Below are 13,057 nucleotides of genomic sequence, written 5' to 3' on the forward strand. Positions count from 1 at the left end.
ATCAATTATCTTCTTGAAACAGCTCAGGCCTTGTGAGAGTGCAGAAATGTTTCAAGGTTTCTGGGGAAGATTATGAGGTTATTAAAGCTCATGGGGTTTCAGGAATAACCGAATAACCAACATGGAAGGGACCTTAGAGGTCTTCAGCTCCAACCCCCTGCTCAAACAGGAGACCCCATACCAGTGATGGCTAACCTTTTTGCCGTTGCATGCCAAAAGTTTGGGGAGCATGGGGGGGTTGTGTGCACATGTGCCCACACCCATAATTCAATGTGCCCCATCCCCACGCGTATGCGCACGTGACCCTCCCCTGTGCTCCCCCCGCTTTTGGCACGTGATGGCGTGGTAGGCCTGTTTTTCACCCTCCCCAGGCTCCAGAGACTTTCTTGGAGCCTGGGGAGGGCAAAATCAGCCTTCTCCACCCCCCTGAGTGCCCTCCGGAGGCTAGAAACAGCCCATTTCCCGACTTCCAGTGGGACCAGAAGGCCCTTTTTTCACTCCCCAGGGTCCAGAGGCTTTCTAGGAGCCTGGGAAGGGCAAAAATGGCCTTCCCCACACCAAGGCCCTCCAGAAGCCAGAAACAGCCTGTTTCCTGACATCCGGTGGGCCCGGAAGGCTAAAAAATCAGCTGGGTGGTACGCGCATGCACGCTGGAGCTGAGCTAGGACAATGCTTGTGTGCCCACCGATATGGCTCCGTGTGCCACTTGTGGCACGTGTGCCATAGGTTCATGATCACAGCCCTATACCATTCTAGACAAATGGCTGTCCAATCTCTTCTTAAAAACCTCCAGTGATGGAGCACCCACAACTATCTGAAAGATTCCGAGATGGGGGAATGACTTGAACCATCTCCAACTAATCTGATGTGCAATATGTCCAGCCCCAAAAATAGCCGCTGAAAAGCAGCATGTTCAAGCTACCCTGAGAAGAAAATTGGAGGGTTTGCTTCAGCTAAATTGTATGAGTCAACTGAAAAATGAAGTCCAAGGATGAAAGATAAGAATGTCATCAGAGGTACTTAGTTCCCATATCAACAGCTGCCACTTGCCTCAAATAGCTTTTGACTGATTTTTAAATTTGGTATTACTAGATATATATGGTTTTCCATATATATCTAGTATGATATATTATATCATATGATATATATATATATGGTTTTCCCAGTTGCAATGTATGGCTGTGAAGGTTGGACCATAAGAAAGGCTGAGCGCCAAAGAATTGAGGCCCTTGAACTCTGGTGCTGGAGAAGACTCCCGCAAGTCCCTTGGACTGCAAGGCGATCAAACCGGTTTAGCTCACGCTGGTAAAAGCCTGTTATTAAGAACACAGTAGCCTGCAATTACTGCAGGTTCGAGCCCGGCCCAAGGTTGACTCAGCCTTCCATCCTTTATAAGGTAGGTAAAATGAGGACCCAGATTGTTGGGGGGGCAATAAGTTGACTTTGTAAAAATATACAAATAGAATGAGACTATTGCCTTATACACTGTAAGGCGCCCTGAGTCTTCGGAGAAGGGCGGGGTATAAATGTAAACAAAAAAAAAAAAAAAACGGTCAGTCCTAGAAGAGATCAACCCTGACTGCTCTTTAGAAGGCCAGATCCTGAAGAGGAAACTCAAATACTTTGACCACCTAATGAAAAGGAAGGACTCACTGGAGAAGAGCCTAATGCTGGGAAAGATTGAAGGCAAAAGAAGAAGGGGATGGCAGAGAACGAGGTGGCTGGATGGAGTCACTGAAGCAGTCGGCGTGAGCTTAAATGGACTCCAGAGGATGGTAGAGGACAGGAAGGCCTGGAGGAATGTTGTCCATGGGGTCGCGATGGGTCGGACACGACTTCGCAACTAACAACAACAACAACAACAACAACAAAAGATATATATATTTTTATCCAGAAATTAAAATGTGTATTTTGGTTTGGGTGCAACAGCGCTTACTCAGATGAGTAACCCTTAATTTTACAATTTTGTTTAATGCAAAATATTAGGCCAATTGATGTCTTTTTGAGATGCAAATGGGAAACAAACAATCTTACACACTCAATTATTTTTGATACCACCACTAAGAAAGCAAATGAGAGAGAGAGAAAGAGAGAGAGAGAAAAAGAAAGAGAGAGAGAGAGAGAGAGAAAGAGAGAGAGAGAAATCCGGGGCCGGGATAGCTCAGGCAATAGAGAAGCCTGTTATTAGAACACAAAGCCTGCAATTACTGCAGGTTCGAGCCCGGCCCAAGGTTGACTCAGCCTTCCATCCTTTATAAGGTAGGTAAAATGAGGACCCAGATTGTTGGGGGGGCAATAAGTTTGTAAAAATATACAAATAGAATGAGACTATTGCCTTATACATTGTAAGCCACCCTGAGTCTTCGGAGAAGGGCGGGGTATAAATGTAAACAAACAAACAAAAAAGACAGAGAGACAGAGAGAGATGGAAAGAGAGAGAGAGAGAAAGAGAGAGAGAGAGAAAGACAGAGAGAGAGAGAAAGACAGAGAGAAAGCAAAACAGAGAAAGAGAGAGACTGGGAGGGAGGGAGGAAGGAGATTAGACAGCAAATCGTCTAAACAGCAAATGGCCAATAAGATTGTAGGAGTTTGAAGTTTAAAAAATCTATGATTTTCTAAAGTCGTTTCTAAAGTGGTTGAATCTATACCATTTTGTTGCCTTAAATATATTTCAGCTCAAATGGAAAAAGTTTTCATTCGATTTCCCGTAAGTAAATTCAACTTACTCACCGCCCTGAGTCCTTCGGGAGAAGGGCAGTCTAGAAATTTAATAAATAATAATAATAATAATAATAACTTAATTTGTTGGGACTACAAAACCTAAAATTTGGGGAGGGAGATATGACTGGTTGAAGAAAGCGGCAAGGACAATGATTAAAACAGTCCTTTTTAAAAGCAGAAATACAATTTGCAGTAACAACATCCTTGAGTTGATCTTGACTTATAGACAGGTCCCTTGGCTGATCTCAGAAAAGCTGTGTATTATTGAAATCGTTTGCCTTGGATTGTAGACTAGACTTTAGTTGTTACAAACAAAACAACAACAAGGCAGTATCAAATCATTTCCACCTTGTATCAAACCAACTACGTGCAATCTTGGATTATCTTCTATAAATCAAGGCTTCTAGATCAGTGTTTTTCAAACTTGGCAAGCTGAAGATATGTGGACTTCAACTCCCGGAATTCCCCAGCCAGCATGGCGCTGGCTGGGGAATTCTGGGAGCTGGAAGTCCACGCCTCTCCAATTCACCAAGGTTAAGAAACACCGCTCTAGATGAATTAGATCTACATCAATTCTCCAGTGATATAAACCTTTTTGTGAATTTAAGCCTATCTCCCACCCACCCCCAAAAAAGATTAATTTTGATTTGCCCTATTTTTTGTAAATTGCCCAAGGCTTAGGAAACATGCTGTGAAGAAACTTATATCAGATTTAATTGTCCTGTTCCATCCGCCCCCCTAAGCACATTACCTCAAGGGGGTCTTCCATAAGGTCATTGTTGAAAGTATTCCTTTGCAGCAGCTCAAAAAAATCCTCGCTGGATTTCCGCCTCTCTTCCAAATCTGGTCCACAAACCACCAGCTCTTCCGTTTCCTGAACCCCAATTTCCAAGCGGACGGTCTCCTCCTTCCGCCATTGCCATTCTTCCTCCGTCTGCTTGGTGGAAGAGCTACTGCTGGTTTCAAGAAACAACTCGGTGGCGGAGAAGCCGCTCGGGAAGTAAGTGGACATGGCTTTGGCCCTGGAATAGTGGGTCTCTTCTTCAAGTTTCGTTTCTACATTTAGCACGTCGGGCACCGAGGAGCTGAGTCGGCAATCTAAAGGATGAATCTGTCTCTTCTCGGTGAGTTTGGCTGAGCTTTTTTTAGTCCTTCTGACGCTCAGGTTTTGTAACAAAGGCTTTGTCCTTTGTTTCAGCGATCCCCAAACAGAAGGTTTCTCCAGATCCATTATTAAGCTGACAGCCTTATATAATGCTCCGAGTTGTACGCCTCTCACCAACTCCTAAAAAACAACGGAGCTAAAAGAGAGCGAGAGAGAGAGAGAGAGCAAAAGAGCAGTTATTTTCTGGAAATGTACTGATTTCAATCGTATGCCAAGATGTCTCTGGCAGATACCTTGAACAGATCCCGATCAAAACAGATTGCATTACTAATTTTGCCCAACGTGGAAAGTCAACACAAAACATAAAAAAAAAAAACCTTTCACAGGCAAATGTTATTCTTACTAGGAAGGAAATCAATTCTTGATTCCACACCAGTCATGAGGATAAAAATAGTGAAGGGTGAGCTATTTCAGTTGTCTCCCAGAAATTACACAATGGCAATTCCCAAAAGGTTGTAAATTATTTAGAGCTAATTTATTTAGAGTTAACCAGAAATTGTGCATGGAAGAGATAGCTCAATTAAGGCACCCTCCTAGGTGTGGAAGAGAAAAAAAGACTTGACCCCCCCTAGGAAAAAAATATGGTTAGTGTTACACTTCTTGGATTCTCGGGAATTCCCACCATCCTATGTTGGCTAAAAACCAATGAGTAAGTTAGTTAGACTTCTGGGAAGAGTAACTCTGGATGCCTTACAACAGGCTGAGGAAGGGTGACCTAGATCTTCTAAATGACGGAGCCGTCTACTTGGAGCATGAGAGAACTTTCCACAGACTGGAGACCCACAATATTAGCTTATGCCATCATCCAATTGACTAGCTTGCTCCCATCCCCATAAACCACACACTACAGGCCTTTTCATCATCTTCAACAGCTTCATTGTCTTGAGAATAAGAGGAGTAGCAGGTCACTGGTGAATGTGCTTGAGACTAGGTGTATAAATTGGGCTTAACCATTCATTCTCTTGCTCGTGGGGAGGAAAGCTATGGCAAATCTAGACAGCATACTAAAAAGCAGAGACATCACCCAACCAACAAAAGCGTGTACAGTCAAGGCTCTGGTTTTCCCAGTTGCGATGTATGGCTGTGAAAGTTGGACCATAAGGAAGGCTGAGTGCCAAAGAATTGAGGCCTTTGAACTCTGGTGCTGGAGAAGACTCCTGAGAGTTCTTTGGACTGCAAGGCGATCCAACTGGTCAGTCCTAGAGGAGATCAACCCTGACTGCTCTTTAGAAGGCCAGATCCTGAAGAGGAAACTCAAATACTTTGGCCACCTAATGAGAAGGAAGGACTCCCTGGAGAAGAGCCTAATGCTGGGAAAGATTGAGGGCAAAAGAAGAACGGGATGGCAGAGAATGAGGTGGCTGGATGGAGTCACTGAAGCAGTCGGCATGAGCTTAAATAGACTCCAGGGAATGGTAGAGGACAGAAAGGCCTGGAGAAACATGGTCCATGGGATCATGATGGGTCAGAGATGACTTTGCAACTAACAACAACAAATTCATTCTCTCTCCTGTCTCTCTTTATTGCCATCCCTTTCAGTCTCTCTTTTCTTCACCACAAGTATCGGGTCAAGCAAGAGTCCACTTCCTAGAAGTTTAAACTGATGACTTCCCATGGCCTTTTGAACTTCAGATGAGTGTCATGTAGGCTCTTAGGACTAGAGACTGCAGATGGTTTTCTATTCTGAAAACTTTTTTTGAAACGATCCAACAGTCAGAAGTGACCTGATAGCACTTTTTTCAAATTAATAAATTTTATCCAAAGGTGGAAAGTTACAGCTCAGTCCACCATAGAGGGATTAGACTCAGTATCACCAGAGATTGTCACAAAGAGGAGGGGGGTCAACCTACCCTCCAAAGCCACCTGAGGGAAGGACAGGAAGTAACGGACAGGAAATTTATCAAAGAGAGAAGCAACCTAGAACTAAGGAGAAGTTTCCTGACAATGAGAACAATAGAACAGAAGTTGCCTCCAGAAGTTGTAGGTGCTCCATCACTGGAGGTTTTTAAGAAGAGATAGGACAACCATCTGTCCAGAATGGTATATAGCTGTGATGGCCAACCTATGACACATGTGCCACAGGTGGCACGTGGAGCTATATCTGTGGGCACACGAGTGTTGCCCTAGCTCAGCTCCTGCACGGCCAGCTGATTTTGGGGCCTGCCGGACCCACTGGAAATCGGGAAATGGGCCATTTCCAGCCTCCAGAGAGCCTTGTGGGGGAGGCCATTTTTGCCCTCCCCAGGCTCCAAGAAAGTCTCTGGAGCCTGGGGAGGGCAAAAAACAGGCCTACCAGGCCCGCCAATAACCTTTTTGCCGTCGCGTACCAAAAGCGGGGAGAGCACAGTGGGATTGTGTGTGCATATATGGGGTGGGTGGGTGGGGCATGGGGGGCATTGAATTATGGGTGTGGGCACGCTCACATGTGCCCCCCCCCCCCCGCATTCCCCCCACTTTTGACACACGATTGCAAAAAGGTTAGCCATCACTGGTATATGGGGTTTCCTGCTTGAGCAGGAAATTAAAATCCGGTTTTTGGAGGCTGGGAGAAGACAGGTATTTTGTTGTTGTTAGTTGCGAAGTCGTGTCCGACCCGTCGCGACCCCATGGACAACGTTCCTCCAAGTCTTCCTGTGCTCTACGATCCCCCGGAGTCCATTTAAGCTCATGCCTACTGCTTCAGTGACTCCATCCAGCCACTTCATTCTCTGCTGTCCCCTCAGTAAGCTCAAACTGCCCAAGGAGCTGCTGATCCAATTCTACAGAGGAATTATTGAGTCTGTCATTTGCACCTCTATAACTGTCTGGTTTGGTTCTGCAACCCAACAAGAAAAACACAGACTTCAGAGGATAATTAGAACTGCAGAAAAAATAATTGCTACCAACTTGCCTTCCATTGAGGACCTGTATACTGCACGAATCAAGAAGAGGGCCGTGAAAATATTTGCAGATCCCTTGCATCCTGGTCATAAACTGTTTCAACTCCTACCCTCAAAACGATGCTATAGAGCACTGCACACCAGAACAACTAGACACAAGAACAGTTTTTTCCCCGAAGGCCATCACTCTGCTAAACAAATAATTCCCTCAACACTGTCAGACTATTTACTGAATCTGCACTACTATTAATCGTTTCATAGTTCCCATCGCCAATCTCTTTCCACTTATGACTGTATGACTATAACTTGTTGCTGGCAATCCTTATGATTTATATTGATATATTGATCATCAATTGTGTTGTAAATGTTGTACCTTGATGAAAGTATCTTTTCTTTTATGTACACTGAGAGCATATGCACCAAGACAAATTCCTTGTGTGTCCAATCACACTTGGCCAATAAAAAAATTCTATTCTATTCTATTCTCTTTTTCCCTCAATCTTTCCCCAGCATTAGGCTCTTCTCCAGGGAGTCCTTCCTTCTCATTAGGTGGCCAAAGTATTTGAGTTTCATCTTCAGGATCTGACCTTCTAAAGAGCAGTCGGGGTTGATCTCCTCTAGGACTGACCAGTTGGATCACCTTGCTGTCCAAGGGACTCGCAGGAGTCTTCTCCAGCACCAGAGTTCAAAGGCCTCCATTCTTTGGCGCTCAGCCTTTCTTATGGTCCAACCTTCACAGCCATACATTGCAATTGTATATTTCCACTTTTAAGTCAAGCAAGGAAAGAAGGTCAACCATCAGAAAGCATTTCAAAGCAGGAGACGTTTACCACAACTTATAGCTCTCAATTGCCTTCATAAATTGTTTGTGAGGTATTTAAAACAGGGAAGGTCTTTCCTTTCAAGAACCAGTAAGTGGAAAAATAGTTATTTCAACCTTCGTTCAATCATCGCTGGCTCTAAGGTGGGAAAAGAGGCAGCTTTCACCACATCCTGGACAAAAAAGAAAAAAAAAACATATGAAGATGTCTCTCTAAAGTAAATATATATATATTTTTAGAAGGACCTTCCCTTGTCAACAAAAGGAAACTGATAGTATTTCAAGAAAGTGGAAAAGGAAAATATGAATAGATAAGATGTTGAGACAAAATGCAAAACAAAAACAAAAAAACCCCAAGCCCAAAAGATGTTGAGATTTTGGAAAAAGTGCAGAGAAGAACAACTAAGGTAATGAAAGGCCTGGAAACTAAAATGTACAAAGAAACGGTTGCAAGAATTGGATATGGCTAGCCTGGAGAAAAGAAGGACTAGGGGTGACAGGATAGCAGTCTTCCAATAGTTGAGGAGCTGCCATAAAGAGGAGTGGAGGGGTCAACATATTCTCTAAAGCAGTTGAAGGCAGGACAAAAAACAATGAATGGAAACTGATAAAGGAGAGAATTATCTGTATGTGTGTCGGGATTTGATTCCTATGCTTTTAGTGACACTGAATCTCATGGATGGATGGATGAATGGATGGATGGATAGATAGAAAGATAGATAGATAATAGGTGGGTGGGTGGGTGGATGAATAGATAGAAGATAGATAGGTAGATGATGGATGGATGGATGGATGGATGGATGGATGGATGGATGGATGGATGGATGGAGATAGATAGATAGATAGATAGATAGATAGATAGATAGATAGATAGATAGATAGATAGATAGATAGATAGATAGATAGATAGATAGATATGGATGATAGGTGGATGGATGGATGAATAGATCTATCTATCTATCTAATCTAGATAGATACATATATCTATATCTACAGACAGATAGACAGTATATACATACATTTATATATATTTCTGTCTGTCTCTATCTATCTATCTATCTATCATCTATATCATCTATCGTCCGTCTATCTGTCTGTCTATCTATTTCTATCTATCTCTCTTTCTCTCTCTCTCTCTCTCCCTCTCTATCATCTATCTCCATCTCTCCATTTATCCCTCTCTCTCATCTGTCTGTCTGTCTGTCTGTCTATCTATCTATCTATCTATCTATCTATCTATCTTTTATCATTTCTATCTCTATCTATTTCCTGCTTCTTCTCGTAGTGCTTAGAAATCTTTATTTTTAGATTGTGGCTGTAAATTAATAAGCTGAACTTTTAAGTGTCAGCCTCTATTTTCATTGCTTTAGGGCTGGTGGATTTTTTTTTATGTGATCTGTGGTTTAACTTTTTTTATTTTTAGCTCATTTTAATGGTAACGGGAATATTTCATTGTTATGATTGTCACTGCCAAGAGTCTTTTAATTGAGGCAGGCAAAAAAAAGTGAATAAATAAGCACATATAAATTGAAGAAGAACTACACGGAGACTTAATTCAAAGAACAAACCGACCAGTCTTAAAGACAGAAGTGTGCAGAACCTTTTCTGTAAGAGTTTCTGTGCTCAATAGAACATTCCCTTCAAGGAAAATAAGGAGGAAGGATAAAATAGCCTTCCTTGAGCCATTACAATCAAGAATAAACTAGCTTTTTGCAACCTGATAGCCTTCCATAAATGTTTCACTACAATTCCCATCACTCTGGGTTGGGAGGTAACCACATCGGAGAAGACAGAGACATGTTGATTAAATGCAGCTATTTATATCAGGAAGCTGCAGCCTTTTTTTTTATTTGCATTTATATCCCGCCCTTCTCCGAAGACTCAGGGCGGCTTGAACTATGTTAAGCAATAGTCTTCATCCATTTGTATATTATATACAAAGTCAACTTATTGTCCCCAACAATCTGGGTCCTCATTTTACCTACCTTATAAAGGATGGAAGGCTGAGTCAACCTTGGGCCTGGTGGGACTTGAACCTGCAGTAATTGCAAGCAGCTGTGTTAATAACAGACTGTCTTAGCAGTCTGAGCCACCAGAGGCCTTTCACAGTTCACAAGCTTTCCTCATCCTGGTGATGACATTAAGTTCCAATAAAACAAGTATTTCTAATGAACAATGGCTTCCTTCTTTGGAAGCTACTGCAGTTCAGTGTGAGCAAACGTAAGGTCATCTGGAAACAGGGCCTTCCTCATGTGCCATGCCTCCAAACGTCGTTTTCCTGAAGTGAGCCTACTGAACAGGCATGCATAGAATTAAACAAGCTAGATTATTACAAATATGCAACAAAAACATAGTTGAAAACAAATAGTAATTGTGACAAAAACTTAATATGTTAAGGTGGAAAACCTTAAGCTTTGCTTCTTTGTTTTTTTGTTTTTACTGATAACTATTTCTGTTCCATTTACAAGAAATGGGATCCTTTTAATCACACTCATCTGCACCATTCACCATATGTGGTACCTCACTCAATAGTAATAACTGTGAGAGGGATCTTGGAGTCCTAGTAGACAACCATTTAAATATGAGCCAGCCCTGTGTATCAGCTGCCAAAAAAGCCAATACAGTTCTAGGCTGCATAAACAGAAGGATAGAATTAAGATCACTTGATGATTTACTTAAAACTTGGCAACTCCAAATCTCAACCAGCAAATGCTCAGTCTTACATATTGGGAAAAAGAACCCTAACACTAAGTACAGGCTTGATGGACATTACCTTACAGATGACCCACACCCTGTTAAAGACCTTGGAGTTTTCATATCAAATGACGTAAGTGCCAAAGCCCACTGCAACTACATAACAAAAAAGGCTCTAAGTGTTGTAAACCTAATTTTATGCAGCTTCTTTTCCAAAAACTCTACACTACTAACCAGAGCATACAAAACATTTGCTAGACCTATTCTTGAATACAGCTCACCAGTCTGGAATCCATACCACATCTCAGACATTAATACAATTGAATGCGTCCAGAAATATTTTACAAGAAGAGTTCTCCGCTCCTCTGAATACAACAAAATACCTTATACCACCAGACTTGAAATCCTGGGATTAGAAAACCTAGAACTCCGCCGACTCCAACAAGACCTGTGTTTAACACACAAAATCATCTATTGCAATGTCCTTCCTGTTAAAGATTACTTCAGCTTCAATCGCAATAATACAAGAGCAACCAATAGATTTAAACTTAATGTTAACTGCTTTAATCTAGATTGCAGAAAATATGACTTCTGTAACAGAATCATCAGTGCTTGGAATACTTTACCTGACTCTGTGGTCTCTTTCCATAATCCCAAAAGTTTTAACCAAAAACTTTCTAATATTGACCTCACCCCATTCCTAAGAGGACCATAAGGGGCGTGCATAAGAGCACAAATGTGCCTACCGTTCCTGTCCTATTGTTTTTCTTTTTCTTTTTCTTCATATATATATATATGCTTATTCCTCCTAATATTTACTCATAGATATGTTTATACACTATATAATCTTTTTGTAAGATACTTATATATATTGTTGTGACAAAATAAATAAATAAATAAAATAAATAAATAAACAAACAATAGATTCAAACTTAAATGTTAACCGCTTCAATCTTGATTGCAAAAAATATGACTTCTGTAACAGAGTTGTTAACGCTTGGAACTCACTACCTGACTCTGTGGTCTCTTCTCAAAATCCCAAAATCTTCAGCCAAAAACTGTCTACTATTGACCTCACTCCATTCCTAAGAGGACTATAAGGGGCATGCATAAGAGCACAAAAGTGCCTACCGTTCCTGTCCTATTGTTCCCTTTCATTATATCAAATTAATACTTTTGCTTATATATACATATGTATACATATTTTATATTTATATATATATTATATTTTATACATATTTTAGCCTATATATATATGTTTATATGATGTGTTGTTGTTTTTATGTCAATGTTTGCGTATACTGTTGTGACAAAATAATTTTTTAAAAAGTGTTAATACCACTTTATAATGCCTTGTGATAAGGCCACACTTGGAATACTGCATTCAGTTTTGGTCGCCATGATGTGAAAAAGATGCTGAGACTCTAGAAAGAGTGCAGAGAAGAGCAACAAAGATGATTAGGGGACTGGAGACTAAAACATATGAAGAACGGTTGCAGGGAAAGATACTTAAATGAATGGAAAAAATGGATTGACTATATTCAAAACAGGTATCAGATGAAGAGATATCAGACTGCCTTTGAATGATTAGGATGTATTATTTCTGATTGCATTGGGGAGGTTAGGATTTGACGAGAAATGCAGGAGTATAACTGAGTTAGGAGGGAAAATTTTTAGCATATGTTTGTTTTTTGTTTTTGTTTTTATTTACATTTATATCCCGCTGTTCTCCGAAGACTCAGGGCGGCTTACATTGTGTAAGGCAATAGTCTCATTCTATTTGTATATTTATATACAAAGTCAACTTATTGCCCCCCCCAACAATCTGGGTCCTCATTTTACCTACCTTATAAAGGATGGAAGGTTGAGTCAACCTTGGGCCTGGTGGGACTCGAGCCTGCAGTAATTGCAAGCAGCTGTGTTTAATAACAGGCTGTCTTACAGCCTGAGCCACACCGCGGCCCTTTTAACTATACCTTGTGTTTGTTCCAGGAAGTCGGGGAGGGGTTTGAAGGAGGGGAGGGGAAAGGGGAGGGGAAGGGGAAGCTTTTTTTTTTGTAAAAACTTTTTCAATAAAAAAAAAGAACGGTTGCAGGAACTGGGTATGTCTAGTTTGATGAAAAGAAGGACTAGGGAAGACATGATAGCAGTGTTCCAATATCTCAGGGTCTGCCATAAAGAAGAGTGAAGTCAAGCCAATGGTGGGTTGCCCCCGGTTTGGACGGCAGGAGGTTAAAACCGGCGGGAGGCTCTGCCCACTGACCCAAACATCATCAAAAGTCTTCTGCACATGCGCACAAGAGCCCGCACGCGGGCACGATGCGAACCGGTAGTAAACATAAGTAGAACCCACCCCTGAGTCAAGCTATTCTCCAAAGCACCTGAGGGCAGAACAAGAAGCAATGGGTGGAAACTAATCAAGGAGAGAAGCAATTTAGAACTAAGGAGGAATTTCCTGAGTGTTAGAACAATTAATCAGTGGAACAACTTGTCTGCAGAAGTTGTGAATGTTCCAACACTGGTAGTTTTTAAGAAGAGATTGGATAACCATTTGTCTGAAACGCTATAGGGTTTTGTGCCAAAGCAGGGGATTGGACTAGAAGACCTCCAAGGTCCAATTTCCAACTCTGTTTTCTGTTCTGTTCTGTTCTGTTCCGTTCCGTTCCGTTAGGTTCCGTTCCAAAGATCATGCTGAATTCTCCTAAAATATACAGCTATCAGTGCTCAGCATCCTGGAGCAAAACTACACATGCAAAGATTCAGGTTTTCAAGATGTAC

At 41.6% G+C, this 13,057-nt stretch overlaps 1 protein-coding gene across 1 annotated transcript in view; it reads right to left on the reverse strand.

Annotated features, from left to right (window-relative positions):
• Window positions 1–13,057, reverse strand: part of MCTP2 (multiple C2 and transmembrane domain containing 2) — a 200,138-nt gene that overhangs the window by 156,634 nt on the left and 30,447 nt on the right. Inside the window, exon 2 of the mRNA XM_058156050.1 lies at window positions 3,473–4,022. Within this exon, the coding sequence (XP_058012033.1) occupies window positions 3,473–3,952 (480 nt within the window). The 5' untranslated portion in view covers window positions 3,953–4,022. The remainder of the gene's footprint in view (window positions 1–3,472; window positions 4,023–13,057) is intronic.

Source organism: Ahaetulla prasina, chromosome 13, assembly GCF_028640845.1.
Source record: "Ahaetulla prasina isolate Xishuangbanna chromosome 13, ASM2864084v1, whole genome shotgun sequence".
NCBI lineage: Eukaryota > Metazoa > Chordata > Lepidosauria > Squamata > Colubridae > Ahaetulla > Ahaetulla prasina.